Consider the following 16178-nt stretch of genomic DNA (forward strand, 5'->3'; position numbering starts at 1 on the left):
TATATATATATATATATATATATATATATATACTTACTACTTATTATTTTTTAATTATTTTTGTGTATTTTTTGTTTGTTTTGGTTTTTATTTTCTCAATGTTTTCATATTTTCAATATATTTGAATAGATATATATGTAAAAATAAAAAAAATGTAAAAGTAATAAGTTTAAGAGAACATTTTTTTGTTGATGGTGTACTTCGTTAGCGGTTGATAAGATTCTAGAAACTACTTTTTTTTGCATAATCTTTAATATGTTTATTAGTTTCGATTTATTAATTTCGAAAGAAGTATAATTTTAATATTAAATTATTATTATATATAATATATATATATATATAATATCTATCTATCTAGATATTATATATATATATATATATCTATATATATATATATAGTTTTTAAAAAACAATTTGCAAATTTCAAAATCTTAAAATTATTTAAAATAAAATATTTACACAAATTTCCAAAAAACATAACGTTTTAATGCAGAGTATCAAAAACTCCAAAATCATATATAAATTCATTTGTTTTGTAAAGTTGTTCATTCATCATAACTGAAGTGTTTCCTATCTAGTGACTTCAATACATTATATAAAAAGACATTATATTTAATAAATTGTTATTAATATGACAAACTTAAAACAAAATAAATTAATATAAATTAAATGGTAATAATTTTTTAAAATAATATTAACAACATGGCTGAAAATTGTTGGAATTTTAAGGCTTTTCATAGGGGTGATATTTTATCTTTAATGCCATTCTTGGAATTTTATGGCTTTTCAGGGACATGATATTTTGTCTTTAATACCATGCCTAAAAATCGTTGGAATTTTAAGGAGACGTGATATTTTATCTTTAATGTCATGCCTATAGTAGAAATTTTAAGGTTTTTCAGAGTCATGATATTTTATCTTTAACATCATTATTAAAAAATGTTGACAATTTACCCAAAAAAAAGACATTATTCCAGCATCAACACTTTTCATTTTCAGGGTGTTTTTTGCACACAAAAAATGGCTTTTACTTCAATTTTTAAAAAATGTTGAAAATTTACCCCGAAAAAGGAAGAAGTTATTCCAGCATCAACACTTTTCGTTTTTAGGTTGTTTTTTCATGTTTTTTTTGGGTTTTTTTGTTAGAGTTCTCATTTTGAGGTAATAGTTCTCGTTTGATCAATAACTTTATTCTTGTTGTAGATTAATATATCATCAAAACTACCAATACAATTTTTCTAAGGAAGGGTTTGAAAATGTAATTCATCAAATCTTAAAATGTGAAAGGTGTATTAATAAGACCAAAATACATGACCAAAGATTCATAACGACCTTCATGAGCTATGAATGTTGTTTTCTGAATGTCTTTAGTCTTCATTCTAATTTGATGATATCATAAATGAAGATCTAGCTTGGTGAAGTAAATTGCTCCATGTAATTCATCCAACAATTCATCAATGGAAAGAATGGGAAATTTATCTTTAATAGTGAGCTTGTTGAGCTCCCTATAATCCGGACACATATGCCATGATCCATCCTTCTTGTGTACCAATACTACTGGAGCAAAGAAATATCTTTGGCTAGGTTGAATTATACCAACCCCTAACATTTCTGCAACCATACATTCAATTTCACTCTTTTGAGCATATGGAAATCTGTAAGGTTTGATGTTTGGAGGAACAATTCCTGGAATCAAGTGAATAGCATGATCATGATCACAAATAGGTGGGTGACCCTTGGGAGTCTCAAATACCTTGGAATGATTATCAATGAACTTTTGGAGATAAAGAAAAATGAGAGACAAATATGTTTGAACGTCTAGTGAGTATAATTGTGCAATTACACCTCATTGTTGTTTCTTCAAAAGCTTTGTCATGCCATTAGAGTTGTGTTAGGTCCCTATAATACTAGTGTGTTCCCTTATTATTATTGTCATTTTAGCCCCTTATTGTTATTGTTGTTCCCAGGTTGTCCCCATATTGTTATTATTGGGCCTTGTAGAAGCCCACTATTAATATTGTTGTGCCCTTACATTATTATTGTTATGTCAACTATGATTATATTGCGACCCCTTAGAATCCTATATATAGAAATGAGATTTTGGAATTTCAATCATCAAAGAATTGTTCATTTGTGTAATGTAAAGGAGTTTTCCTCCTCGAAGCAGCTACTTTTGAAGTCGTTGATCTATCTCATTCTTCTATTTTGTGAGCTGGTTGAATAACAATTAGTATTAGAGCTTTGGATTCTAGGGGTTCATTGCTTCAAACCAGCCATCGTGGAATTTTCACTATAACTTTTTTTTCTACGAAGGTTTAGAAGCTGAAATTAAAACCCATTTGAGCCGAAATCATGATGAAGCTCGAGACCGAATTTTAGATCTTGTCGCAATGCGGTTTCGGAGATATGAAATGAGGAAGTTAGGATTTTTTCAAGCTCCCAAATTTGATCTCAAACAGGTCACCTTGGGAAACTCGTTATAACTTTTTCCCTGAGCATCAGATTGAAATTTAGTAAATAGTTGCAGAAAGAGGTTGGACTTTAGTTTTCTATGTATCGTTTTCATGTCCAAAGGTCGAAACAGTGACACGTGGCACTTCTTACACATTCGCTCTACTGAACCAGTCTATAATCAAGTCATCGTGGTATATTTGACATAACTCTTTCTTGGAGAATGCAATCTAGATCAGACTTGTGGGGTTGGAAATAGGATGTAGAGGGCTATCACAGGACGAAATTTCAGACCTTGGAGATTTGAAATTACAGATATACAACAGATTCAATATCGAGCTCCTACAAAGAGAAAAACAAGGTGTGTAGTTTGTTTAAAAAAAATGCATAAGTTTGGTTTGAAAAAATTGTTTGAAGTGATTCAAAGGGCACAATGAAGCATATTTATCATTAATTGATTCCCCGAAGAAAGAAAATGGAAACACCTAGTAAGCAACTTGAAATATCTAGCATGACTTATGAAGAAGAGGAAGAAATGCAACATGAGATATCAAAATTACGAGACCAAGTGCAACAAATTTCACTCTCACAAAAATTAACAGAAGCTAAGATGGATGGTTTAAAGAAAGGTGTGGAAGATAAGATGAATGGCATGGAAGCTAAGATGGATGGTTTAAAATTAAACATTGAAGATTTGAAGAAAGACATGGAAGGTTTGAAAGGAGGTTTGGCAAAGTTGCTACAAGAAATGTTTCCTAATGGCGAAAAGGTAGTAGAGGAAACTCATGATGAGAACAAAAGAAATGTTAGTCATGATTTCATAGACTCTAACATTGGATTGAAGACCCACCATGTTCCAAAGATTGATATGAGGAAGTTTGATTGCAAGGATCCCGTAACATGGATACTACAGATGGAGCAATATTCCAATCTCAATAATGTGCAAAACACACAAAAGTTACGCATTGCGACTTTATAGCACATTATAGGATACAAAAAGCAAAACATTTTTTAGCCAATTGATAAATCTCAAACAAAAGGGTTCAATGGTGGAGCACATTGAGGACTTCCAAAAATTGAATATAAGGGTAAAAGATATTCCAGAGGAGCATAGGATTGATGTGTTCATAGGGAATTTAAAGGATAACATCCAACATGAGGTTCACCTTTGGGAACTTGATTCATTGGAGAAGACATTCAGGTTGGAAAGAAAAATTGAAAGAAAAATTATGGCAACAAGGAAGCCTACCAATCACAACTATAAAGATGGAAGTGTTGTTCCCCCACTACAACAAAACCAGCGATTTGCGCCAGATTTAGCGCCAGATTTTAGTGCATTTTTTTTGTAATTGTGATGAGCAACCTGGCGCTAAATCTGGCTCTATTGTACAATTTTTAAAGCGTCCTTTTTTGCACCTGATTTTTCATCCTTTTTCACGCTAGATTTTGCATCATTTTTTACACCAAACTATGCATCATTTTTTGCGTCAAATTTTGAACCAAGATTTGCATCTTATTTTATGACAAGTTTTGCTTCTAGTTTTGTGTCATTTTTTGCATCTATTTTTCATTCTCTTTTGCTTCCTATTTTGTGTCATTCTTTGCTTCCATTTTTGCACCATCATTTGCATCAAGTTTACACTGTATTTTGAATCCAATTTAACGTCTTTTTATGCATCCATTTTGTGTCAGTTTTTGCATCTAGTCTTACGCCAGGTTTTGTATCTAGTCTTACACTAGTTTTTGCTTCTATTTTTGCACCAGCTTTGGTGCCTATCTTTGCACCATGTGTTGAATTTGATTTAGCACCAAATTTTGCATCCATTTTTGTGCCCATTTTTGCATCTTTTTTTGGACCATTTTTTACATCCACATTTACGTTTGATTTGTCTCCATTTTTCCCATCTCATTTTGCACCATATTTTGTGTCATTTGTTTCATCCAATTTTGCATCATTTTTAACACCATCTCTTGCATCTAATGTTACATCATTTTGAGCATCCAAATTTGCATTTATATTTGCATCTTATGTTGAGTCATGTGTTGTGTCCACCTTTGCATCTTATTTTGTGTCTAATGGTACATTCAATTTAGAGCCATTTTTTATGTCTACTTTTGTATTTGTTTTTGCACCAAGTTTTGCATCCAATTTTAAGCTATTTTATGCCCCTTTTTGCACCATTTTTTTGTGTCTACTTGTGTCCAATGTTGCACCATTATTTACACCGACTTTTTCATCCAATTTTGCATTTTTTTGGTGTCTAGTTTTACATCGTTTTCACTATCCAAATTTGCATCTTTTTTTGCCTCATTTTGTGTCCACATTTGCATATAATTTTGTGTCTGAGTTCGAGCCTAAATTTGCATGTGATTAGGAATCATTTTTTACATCCAATATGGCATCCTTGGTTTCACCTTTTTTCAGCCCCATTTTGCATCTTGTTTTATGTCTTTTCTTACATCTTTTTTTTTTTCCTTTTTTGCACCCAAGTTTGCATCCCAAATTTACACCATTATTTGCATCATCATTTGGCATATTAATTTGTAACGTTTTTTGCTTCTTTTTAACGCTCAACTTTGCATCTTATTTTACATCTAGTTGTTGTCTTTTTTTGCATCTAATTTGGTGCCCATTTATGTGTCCTTGTTTTTGCCCAATTTGATATCCTTTTGTATGCCATGTTTTGTTCCCTTCTTTGTGTCAACTATTGCACAATTTTTCACTTCTAATTTAAAACACTTTGTATGTCAATTGTTTGCATTTTGTATTAATTCCTAGTTTAACATCCAATTTTACTTTCAATTTTGCATCCATGGTTACATCCGCATTTGACTTCTTATATAGAGTATATTTTTCTTTACATATATGACCCCCTTTATAGATTCATAGTGAAATATATGATAGTTTCTAAATATCATTAAAGCAGATATCACAATTCAAAATCATTTGTAAAGAAATTTAAGAGAAATTGACAACATCCATCCAAAAAAATAACAATGTGTCATTAACAATTTTCAAAACATGTATAAAATAGCAACATAATACTAATAAAATCAGTATTATTTTTAATCAAAGCAAGTAAAATTAAAATATGATTAACAAATCAAAATATTTCATGAATATCGTTATTCTACGATAAATTAACAACATACATAAATCAAACTCATTGTATGATTACAAAATCAAAATGTCTCATTGATATAGGGTAAATTCACAACACCCATCTAAACATAACAATGTCATTCTACACAATAATTTCTTCATAAAAAACAATGCATGTGCATGCCTAGCTACCACCACCAAGATCATCCTCATGATCATCTTGACCATCCTCATTACTCTGATCCACATCATCACCAACACCGCAACTATCATCATCATCTCCTCCTTCACCACCATCATCCTCATCCTCATCCTCATCATCTCCTGATATATGTTGAACATAATTTGGATCATCGTCTTGGCAATCATTACCTATAGCATTCTGACAAAAAAAATCAATATTACATGTTAGTATTAATTACATAACACAACGCATGTTTTTGTTATACAATGTTAACCATAAAATGAGGTAAGATATAATATCTAATAGTACTAAAAAATAAAATGAAAATATGGTTTAAAAGTATATTAGAAATCCAACTAAGATTACATACCATAGAGTCCATCCAAACAACAAATTCAACCCATCTCTTTTGCTGCAGCACCTCCTTTTCCAAATGATTTGGAGGTCTTCCATATTTTAGTTCCTATCAATCAGTAAATAGGGAGAAATTAGATAACAATGACTTTCTTCTAGTACAAAATTTATTAAAAAAATATCACATGTTTAATATACTTACAAAGGTTGTTATCAGTGCTTTTAAACCTTTCTGGCCACTACGATGAGTGACTTTTGTCTTGGTTAACCTCGCCTTGGATGCCTTGTCCTTAAACATAAACCAATTCAATTTATTTTCACACAAATACATGTCTAAGATACTTATAAGTATTAATACATTCTAAATAATGTTTAATGAAAAATTCAATACCTGAATTTTTATTTCATATATCTTATTTATAACTTTTTAATGATTACAATAATACTCTTGTTACCAGATATTGTCAGAAGAAATCTTACAAGACCGCTACCTAAGAACATTGGACAGTTGAATGCATTAGTTAACATGTTTGAAGAATTCTATCTTCAAATCTAGATCCATCTCATGTGATTCCCGTATGTGGTATAAATTGTCTTGAAGGTACCTGCATCATTCGACACAAAGCTATTCAGCACAATCGTTAACAAAAAACATCACAACTGCACAATATGACCGGTGCATCAAAATTGGCATTCACACGTCTAAGGTCTTTTTGGCATATCTGGTGTGGGTATAAAAGGTTTCCATTAAATCTCGTAAGCCTTTTTAACTATTATAAATAAACCACTAAAGTAAAACAAACAAATTAGTTATAAGAACTGAAAAGAAAGCTTGAAAAAAGATTAACATTTTCTAGAAGGCAAACACTAGAACACACTTCAAAATACTTTTCCTAAAATACTTCTTCAACCTGGCATCAAATTTGAAGGGCATGGTCATATTTCAATATGAAGTCATACTATATTTTCAACCCTTCTATGTTGGCAAGTTAAAACTAATGTTCCACCAAGACTCCGGGATAGGGAGATGCATGTCTGGGGTGATGCACAGGGGGGGCGTGTGAGAGTACCCTCAAATTTTAGGTAAAATTAGGGGGCAGGGGGATATGGGGGTATATAATTTTTTTAATATATATATATATATATATATATTTTTTATTTTTTATTTTTATTTTTATTTTTCAATAATGAAAGCATAAATACATTGATCCGTACATGATTGAATTAAATAATGAAATACACTGATCCATACTCATCATTCATACTAATACACACATCATTCATTCATACACCATGAGATTCAATAATGAACTAGATTGATCCATATTCATCATTCATTATTCAACATTCTAGAATCTAAATTGATTTAAAAATTAAATTCATCATTCATCATTCTAGATTCTAGATTCTAAATTGATTTAAAATTTAAATTCGTGATTCTAGAATCTAATTAGTACTAACCAAAATAGACTATAGTAGATACTTAAGCCTGAAGATTGGAATAGTAAATTGATATAACTCAAACTCAAAAAAAGTAAAGAGTGAAAATCAAAGAATCAGTCTAAGGTCATCCATATCTAAAGTCAAGACTCGAAAGTTAAAACTGACGATTAAAAATGGCCAATAAGCATTTTAGGAGTGCCATGGAGGAGGAGGTGCAACAGTTAACTGGTAAGTCAAATAGTGCTGCGCAGCAAGCTGAGTAGACATAAGCTTGGTAACTCGAATGAGTGAGTTAGAGATTGCAAATTAGTTTAGGTTTTGATATTTGTTATGTGTTGTTCTTTTTAATTTTAAATTTTTTTTATGGTTGTTTTATAATTTTTTTTAATTTCTATATTACAATAGTTACTAGAAAAAAAATTAGTTAATTATTATGTTTAGCACAATTGCAAGTCGTGTGGTAATACTAAAATAGGATAGATAAACAACAGTGTTTTTTATAATCACTACATAGTCGAATTCCTATCAATCTTATGTGGAAATGATGTAGCTTGAAGTATCTAAATGCAATACCAAAGTAGAATTGATACCAATAACCAAACAAGGCAGTGATAGCACAAACAAAATTTGTTGTAGCATCAAACTACAGAACTGTATTATCTAAATTTTTTCCTGGTAGCACTCTCATTTCCGTAAAATGTTTTTAATTCCAATGAACAAAGACTTGTCTGACTCGATAACGAAATTGTGTTCCTTTGACATCAAGGATTTAGAAAAGGATTTAGAAAAGAATTTAAAAAGAACCAATCATAGTAGAAGGATCATTACAGGATCTAAATACTAAAAAATAATCACCATAAAATAACACTAAACATTAAAAGTTAAAACTAAAGATTGGAGTATCTAAAGAACAGAACCTAATTATTGACAAAAACTAGACATTAAATGAAGGATCGTGGGATCTATGACCCAGTGCCGATAAGAATACAAAATCAACTTCTGCATTCCCCTCATGACCCATCTGGATATGGACTTAAGAAGACCAGAACCAATCTTAATAGATTAATTACAGGATGTACTGCACAAGCCTAGTACTCCATGAGTCTATCCCCCATCTGCTTATACTAGATATAAACAACACGTTTGTAGAAAGTTAGAAAAATACATTGTACAATCAGGTTGAACTCAATACAGATTCAATTGGACCTACAACACATTCCAGCCACAAAGCTGGAAAGAGCACAATAAAAATAAAAGCAAACATTGAATCTTATCACTGTTGTGGATTTTGTCCTTAGAATGACATGAGACATTCCAAATATGATGCCCAATCTGATATGTTGGCTCTTCTAGCATGGATGCAAAGAGAAAGCAATTACAGTACTTGATCTGTTTTTTATAATATAAGACTATATTTTGCTAAGAAAACAAAGGTATACAAAAAAGCCCACATGCATTACATATCGAATATCATTCCTTCGGGAAAGCCCTAAAAGCCAAGTGTATGTGGAGACTAATATCAAAAGAGGACCTCTGGAATCAGATTCACATTCAGAGATATATTGAGCCCAATTCAGCAGAAGACTGGATTGGAAACCCAAACAAGTCAATCAACAATGCATCCATATTATTGAAAGTACTGACTATAACATTCCCTTTAATAGGCAAATTGCTGGCATGGAAGGTTTGCAATGAGGCTAAGGCGAAGATCAGTATAGACCCATGGATAAGCAATGGAGCTGAGTACAAGCTGCCAGAAGCAGTGATAAACTCTCTTCAATCTAGACCAGGCAGTTGGACCAGGAAACTCCTCCATTTGCCAGCAGGATTGGAATAGCGTTGAACAGAGAGACGACTCAAAGGCCAAGAAAATATTCAATCAAAAGGATTTATAAACAAATCAAAAGTGTGCCATGCCTATATAAAAGACTCTGATGATGAACATGTCTGGTCTAAAATCCAGCCTTGGGGATTTACACTCCAAAGTTAGGATAAGAATCGTGTACCCTGGACAGACCAGAATGCACACTCTCATGGTGGAAGCGCATCTGGATAAGAACCTTTCAAAAGTTCATTATTTACATGCAGTTGGCAATCTTAAATAGAGCACCCACATAGGAAGTTCTTAAGAGAAGAAATGGATCAAGTCCAAGCAAATGTATCATGTGTAAAAGAGTTGAAAAGAACATAGACCACTTACTGATATTCTGTCCTTAATAAAGGAAATCTGGATGGTTTGACAAGGATAAAGGACTGTGGACAAGGAGGTTATGCTGAAGAGTGCTCTAAAAAGTGGTAGCAAAACTCAGTCCTCAAAGGCCTTCCTCTAATAGTATCATGGGGAATCTAGAAAGATAGAAATGTTGAAATCTTTGAAGACAGGTATATAACTCTTTCAATGTGCCTTCCAAGGTCAGTCAATCTTCTCAAACTTCAAAGCTTTTTCATCAACCCCAACACAGAAAAAGTTGATTCGTGCTCCTATGGACAAATCTGGAACATGGGGATTACTTTGATGGAGCTAGTCAAGGTACCCCCCAAAAAAGGGAAGCCATACGTGTTCTCTATCTCAATAACTCTCACTGTATCAGATTTAAAACAGATTTAGGTGAGGATCAAATAACTACACCGAGCTTATTTCCCTAACAATACTCTAAAAGCTAGCAGCCCACAGCGGCATTTAAAAAAATACCAGTGTTTGTTGGCTCATTTTTGTTAGATAGTGTACCCCAGATCATCTTCTACTAGGTTGGAGCACACATGGCAGATCTGGGCACCTTATATTACAGCAGCATTACAAAAATACATGCAGCATTAAATTCCAAACAGCATAATGATCTGTTGGTGAGAATGCAGCAATAAATAGACAGTAGGAGCACATCACAAATTTTACTATTCCAGCAATAAGGGCACACACATGCATGTATGGACCAGCCATAAAAAGAATAAGATAATTTTATCATTATACTTCAGGTTAAAGATAAAGTGCTAAAGTTAGATGAGTCAGTTCTATTTTATTTTTCAGTCTTTCTGAATTCATTTTTTATCAGTTAGATAGAGCACAGATCCAGAGATCTAAGTAATATATCTATTTTTATAAACCCTAGGTGTCACTTATAAGAAAGAGTGAGAGTATGGATCTGTAATAGGGTTAGTTTCAGTTCTTACACAAAATCCTTTCTGGCAAATTTTTATTCAGCGGTATTGGAATAGCAGTAACAGGTGTTTTTGACATTGATCTGTGTGTTCCAATGTATGTATTCCAACTGTGTTTGTAGATTTTAGTGAGATTCAGATTGCAGTTTTGATTAGCCTTTAAATTTAGACAGTGTTAGTTTCCACTAGAAGAAGAATCTGTTTACAATGAGTTAGACAAAAATTCATAATGGTATCAGAGAAAGGTTTGTTGAAACATTCTAAAAATCCTTGAATAGATAGTAGGACTGCTACCTATGAAAGGGAGCTGTCAGGAGGCTCCAAGGATCGGATGCTGTGATCCATGCTTGAGAAAAGCACAGTGAAGTTTCAAGTTGTCGGGTTCTTTGTTAGGCTGCTGATCTGCCTTAACTTTCGTTTAGGCGATATTCCAATGCAGTAGTATGGCTATAGTCAATCTCAAATACATGGACAGATTGGAAGGTACCTCTTAACTTCATCCCAGGGAAGTCTCAGGTAACCAGCCTGCATCCATCTTAACTACAGATCTTCCAAGCATTTGGCGGGATCAAATTTCTTTTCACTCTAAAAGAGGTTTGCACCTCAATAGATTTGATCCCTCCCGACACTCGATAGATCTGGAGTTAAGATGGATCTAGAGTGAGAAATTGTTCTTACATAAGAATACCATTAGCAAAACCATGGGTTGTCAAAACCACCAACAATAAATTGACTATTTTACCTCAAGTTTATTTTAATTATTAATTTTATTTTTTATTTTATTTTATTTTAATTTTATTTCATTTCCATTTTATGCAATTTGACTGAGTCAAAATGTTTACATATCAAGACACGACATTACAACATCTCTTCCATACCAGGCTGGTGAGCGCCTCTAGGCAGAAAGATATTGTTGGAGTAGGATTTGTCTAACTTCATTGAGAAACTGGTTGTAGAGCCTCCCAAACCTGTGTAATTAGTAAATCATAAAAAGAAGATGGCCAAGGTCAAGTGAGTCATACTTGAATCTATGAAGGATCATTAGATCCCTCACATCACCAAAAAGACCACAATAAAGTACATGTTTGATGCTCTAGTCACTCTATCAGAGTGAGAACAACAAACAAAAGACATTGCTAAGAAATAAGCTTAATCCCTGCAAATGAGTAAAAGGATATTGTAGTTTCCTACTTAATGAAGATTATTGATCTCCATGATCAGCTTGCAGCAATTGAGAGGAGGTGAAAGGTGAAAAGCTAGTACTCATTGCATTAAATAGGTCCTGTTCTTTTTGGAAACTTTTTGGCTATGACATCTAGGCCAAAAAAAAGTTAAAACTTCCCATTTTGAAGAGGCTATGGAATGACTTCAACTAGAAGGAGCAGAATGTTGTCCCCATTAGTAAGACGAAGAAGGGCAACAAGAAAAGAGGAACTAAGAAGTATTAAAAAAGGAAGAAAGAGAAGCCAGGTTCTTGTAACCAGGGAAGGAAGGACTTGAGCTACATCAAGTGCTTCAAGTGTCAAATGTTTGGGCACTTCACTTCCAATGTCATCAAAAGAAGGGGAAAGGAAAGAAACTTGTAAAGAGTACAAAAGCATCAGCTCAAGTGGATGAGCTTTCATCCAATCTCGAGATACACTTCTCAATGGTCTCATGCCTGTCATCTGACATCATGTCTGATGTGGACTGGTATGTGGACAGTGGAGCCTGCAAACATACAACCTCTAACAAGAGTACCTTTAGTAGAACTTGGTGATGATGCCACATATCCAGTTGCAAGAGTGGGATCCATCAAGTGATATCCTTAAGCTTACTAAGTTAATGATGTTTTGTATGTACCTAGCTTAACTAAAAATCTCTTTCCAATTTTAGTGATGATAGATCCTACATATATGGCTAACTTTGAAGATCAACAAGTCCTCATCCTAAATTGCAAGGGAATCCTATAAGAACTTTAGGGTATGATAGTGACAACATGTGTGAGATTTGACAAAAGAGACTAGGTCACTTGCACTAGTGAATGTTGCCAATCTTGAAAAACATGGTGTGGGCATTGCCAATCTTCAAGGCTGAGAAGAAAGGTGTGTGCAAAGGTTGTGCACTTGGCCAGCATGTAAAGGATGTTTTCCTAGCAGTAAACATAGGTCAAGAGGGGTTTCTGACCTAATCAACTCAAATGTATGTGGGCCCATCTCTTCAACTTCCTTATCAAGTAACATTTACTATGAATATTTTATTGATGATTCTTCTAGGAAGTCTAGACTTAATTCACAAAAACCAAAGGAGTTTGATACCTTTTGCATGAAATCAAGAATCAAGAAAATGTTGATAGTTCCCTACAACCCTCATTAGTTTGGGGCCTTGATTCATGATCTAGTTCTGCTCATGTGTCTCTGTGTATAAACATGTCTCATCATTGTCTATATTTTGAATAGGTATCCTCACAGAATTTTGAAGGATAAGACTGGAGGAATTCAGAAGCCTCAAGTAACACATCTTTGATTTTTTCAGTTGTCCTATCTACATTCATATTCTAGATGGGAAAAGGACCAAGTTGGAACCTTCTAGTTTGAAGGGCATTTTTGTAGGTTAGAGTGAAACCTCAAAAGCTTATAGAATATACATTCCATCTCAACATAAAGTAGTTGTGAGCAGAGATACCAAGTTTGAAGAAAATGCATGGTCCTCTAAGTCTCAAGAACCTCCAATAGTGACCATGGAGGCAAAAGAGCTTGGTATCCCAAAAACAGATCTGCAGAAATCAAAAAGATCATGAAACGCATACTTAGATCAGCAATCTTTTGGAAGTGCAAGGGGTGCCTCTTTACCTTCAAGTTCAGCTAGAAAGCCTAGATGGCTAATCTAGACATTAAAAGAGGCAACAGAGTAAGTTGGTGCTCCAACTACTTCCCTTCAAATAAGCCACCCTCCTAAAAAGTTCCCTAGTTATGTTGCACTAATATCTTTCATTATTGAAACAAAACCTTCTAGTAACCGCAGTAAGGAAGCAAGTACTGCAAAATGCCATGATGGAGGAATACATCTCCTCCTAAAGAATGATGGGTAGGAGATAGTGCCTAGACTAGTGGAGAAGTCAGTATTTGACTCTAGTTTTTCTTACAACAATCATGCATGGTTAAGCATGCACCAGATAGCAGCATATAAAACTGCAAAGCTCGGTTTGTGGCTGGACGGTTCTCCCATTAAAAAGGAGTTGACTATGAGGAGACTTTTGCTCTTGTTACTAAATATACCTCTATCAGATTTACTATGTCTTTCACAACAATCTTCCATTGGATTTTATATCAAATTTATGTAAAGACAACATTTCTTAATAGGTTGATTAAGGAGTTATATGAATAAACCAACCAAGAGGCTTTTAGGTGAATAGGCTTGAGACCCATGTTTACAAGTTGAAGTAGGCCCTTTATGAGTTGAAACAGGCACCATTTGCATGGCACTCCAAGATCGATGAGTAACTTTCAGATTTGGGTTTCACTGAGACAGATGCAGATTCTAATTTTTACAATTTGGTAGATCATTCTAATCTGCTTGTTTTAGTCCCATATGTAGACAATCTTACACTCACAGGAAGTTAAAAGGAATCCACAAACTGGTGCAGGGCAAAATTGGCAAGAGAATTTGTCATGACTTGAAGCACTACTTGCTGGCTCTAGGGGTGTAGCAAAGTGCAGGTGAAGTGTTCCTTGGACAGAAAAAGTATGTAATTGAAATTCTTATAAGATTTCAAATGATGGACTGCAAACCCATGGCTACTCCAGTGTATGCAATTGAAATTCTGATGATATTTCAAATGATGTACTGCAAACCCATGGCTACTCCCCTGTGGTAGTAAATCCATTGTACTTTGCTGATTCTAATTCAGATTTGATGAACATCTGTATACAGGGAATTGATAGGTTTCCTCATGTACTTAGTTAACACAAGGCCTAACATTTGTTTTGCAGTTAACACTTTCAGTACATGGTGCAGCCTAGGCAAGTTCATCAGGTTGCCACAAAACACAAGTTCTAATACTTGGAAGGGGGCAGTGCATTTTGCACTGAGATATGTTAGTGATGCAGCTTTTTATTCAATGATAATGGAATAGCATTAATAGGGGTTCTCGACAGTGATCTACATGTTCTGTGCATGTTTTCTAACTGTGTCCGTTTATAGGCTCAAACGACATTCAGATTACAGTTTCGATTAGCCTTTAAATTCAGACTGTGCTACTTTCCTGTAGGAGAAGAATCTGTTAAACAAGTGTTACTAAATTCATCAGTTGTTAGTAATTAATTGGATGAATGGCAGTAGTAGAAGATGAAATCAAACGTTCTGTCCGTTTTTATTTCAGAGTGCTTTGAACATGTCTACAAAGAATTAAATGGTGAAGCAGACACCTTGAGGAAGGAAGGACTACAGTTGGCTGAGGGTTCAAGGTTATGAAGTGAAATCAAGGATTGCCATATCTTACACGAACATATTTCTGCATCCTCGAATGGGGATTCTTATGACAGTCAGTATTCTGAAGATGATCTAAGTGCCTCAAAAGAAGAATTCTGAATTTTAGAGAAGTTACAGGACCCTTCAATCAATATCAATGCCTTCTTCAGGCTTAGCAAAGAATGTATATTTTCGTTTTGATATTTCTCGAAGCTTAAAGCATTTACAGAATGTATCTCTTTATACTCGGATGAAATAAAAGAATAGAAAAATTGAGGGAAAATATATCAATATCGATCGATATGTAAGCCAATAAATGCGCCAAAAAAAACACAGATTGAAAAAATATGCCTGGTGTGAGTCTGTGAAAGCAAATATAAGAAGCACCTCTTCTGGAAAATGTGAAGCGGAAATACAAAACAAAAAAGACATCGTGATAAGAGAATATGGGTTGAGAGGGACAAAAGAAATCGAGGCTTAGACTCACCTCTATCCGATTGCATATGAGGATCTGAACCAGCCGCATCGGTTATCCAAAAATGCACCTTTGTCCGTGCACCGATCAAGTCAATCCGCCGCCTGGAAAGAAAAATAGCACAATGCAAAGGGGGCGCGGCGTAAGAGGCCCTCCTGAAACCCCTCGGAGAAGGATATATCTGCGGACCTGAAACCCTACATCCGATATAACAACCCATTTTAAGATATAAATGTTTTAAAAAGTTAAAGAGCATTGTCGCCGACCCTGAAACCCTACATCGTATATAGAACTAGCATTTGCACAAACCGGTGCAACGTCATAGAAGTAGTGGGATATGGAAGTAGGTTTGTGCAACGTCATAGAAGTAGTGGGATATGGAAGTAAGTAAAAGTAATATTTTAGTAAAATGTTAAATATGTGTTGTATGAATTAATAATTTTATTATATAATTAATAAAAGAATTAATAGAGAAGGGTTATTATTTTAAAATTTAGGATATAATTATAAAAAAAAATTGAGAGGAAATATTAGTTTTAAGATAAAAAAAATTAATTAAAAAG

At 33.8% G+C, this 16178-nt stretch overlaps 1 protein-coding gene across 2 annotated transcripts; it reads right to left on the reverse strand.

The window, feature by feature from the left end:
• Window positions 1-5585: 5585 nt before the first annotated feature.
• Window positions 5586-15902, reverse strand: LOC149138906 (uncharacterized). Of its 2 annotated transcripts, XM_089448398.1 has the most exons (5): window positions 15628-15775; window positions 6573-6697; window positions 6295-6381; window positions 6109-6201; window positions 5593-5936 (listed from the first exon to the last, which is right to left on the reverse strand). In XM_089448398.1, exons 2-5 carry the CDS (start codon window positions 6618-6620, stop codon window positions 5739-5741), a joined length of 426 nt encoding a protein of 141 aa, XP_089304524.1. In that variant the 5' UTR covers window positions 6621-6697; window positions 15628-15775; the 3' UTR covers window positions 5593-5738. The 2 variants fall into 2 exon arrangements, with proteins under 2 accessions (XP_089304525.1, XP_089304524.1); XM_089448399.1 differs by lacking the exon at window positions 6573-6697 and having other exon boundaries at window positions 5586-5936; window positions 15628-15902.
• Between the last annotated feature and the right edge of the window lie 276 nt (window positions 15903-16178).

The sequence above is a fragment of the Pinus tabuliformis genome, chromosome X, assembly GCF_031772625.1.
Source record: "Pinus tabuliformis cultivar Carrire ecotype Pingquan chromosome X, CPIR1, whole genome shotgun sequence".
In the NCBI taxonomy this organism is placed as follows: domain Eukaryota; kingdom Viridiplantae; phylum Streptophyta; class Pinopsida; order Pinales; family Pinaceae; genus Pinus; species Pinus tabuliformis.

Bases quoted from the DNA above. Each gene is read 5' to 3' on its own strand.
- LOC149138906 (XM_089448398.1), bottom strand. From the start codon at position 6,620: ATGTTAACTAATGCATTCAACTGTCCAATGTTCTTAGGTAGCGGTCTT. The intron at 6,382-6,572 runs GTAAGATTTCTT...TTTATGTTTAAG, and splicing joins TGTTCTTAGGTAGCGGTCTT to GACAAGGCATCCAAGGCGAG. The intron at 5,937-6,108 runs GTATGTAATCTT...TTTTTTTGTCAG, and splicing joins TTGTTTGGATGGACTCTATG to AATGCTATAGGTAATGATTG.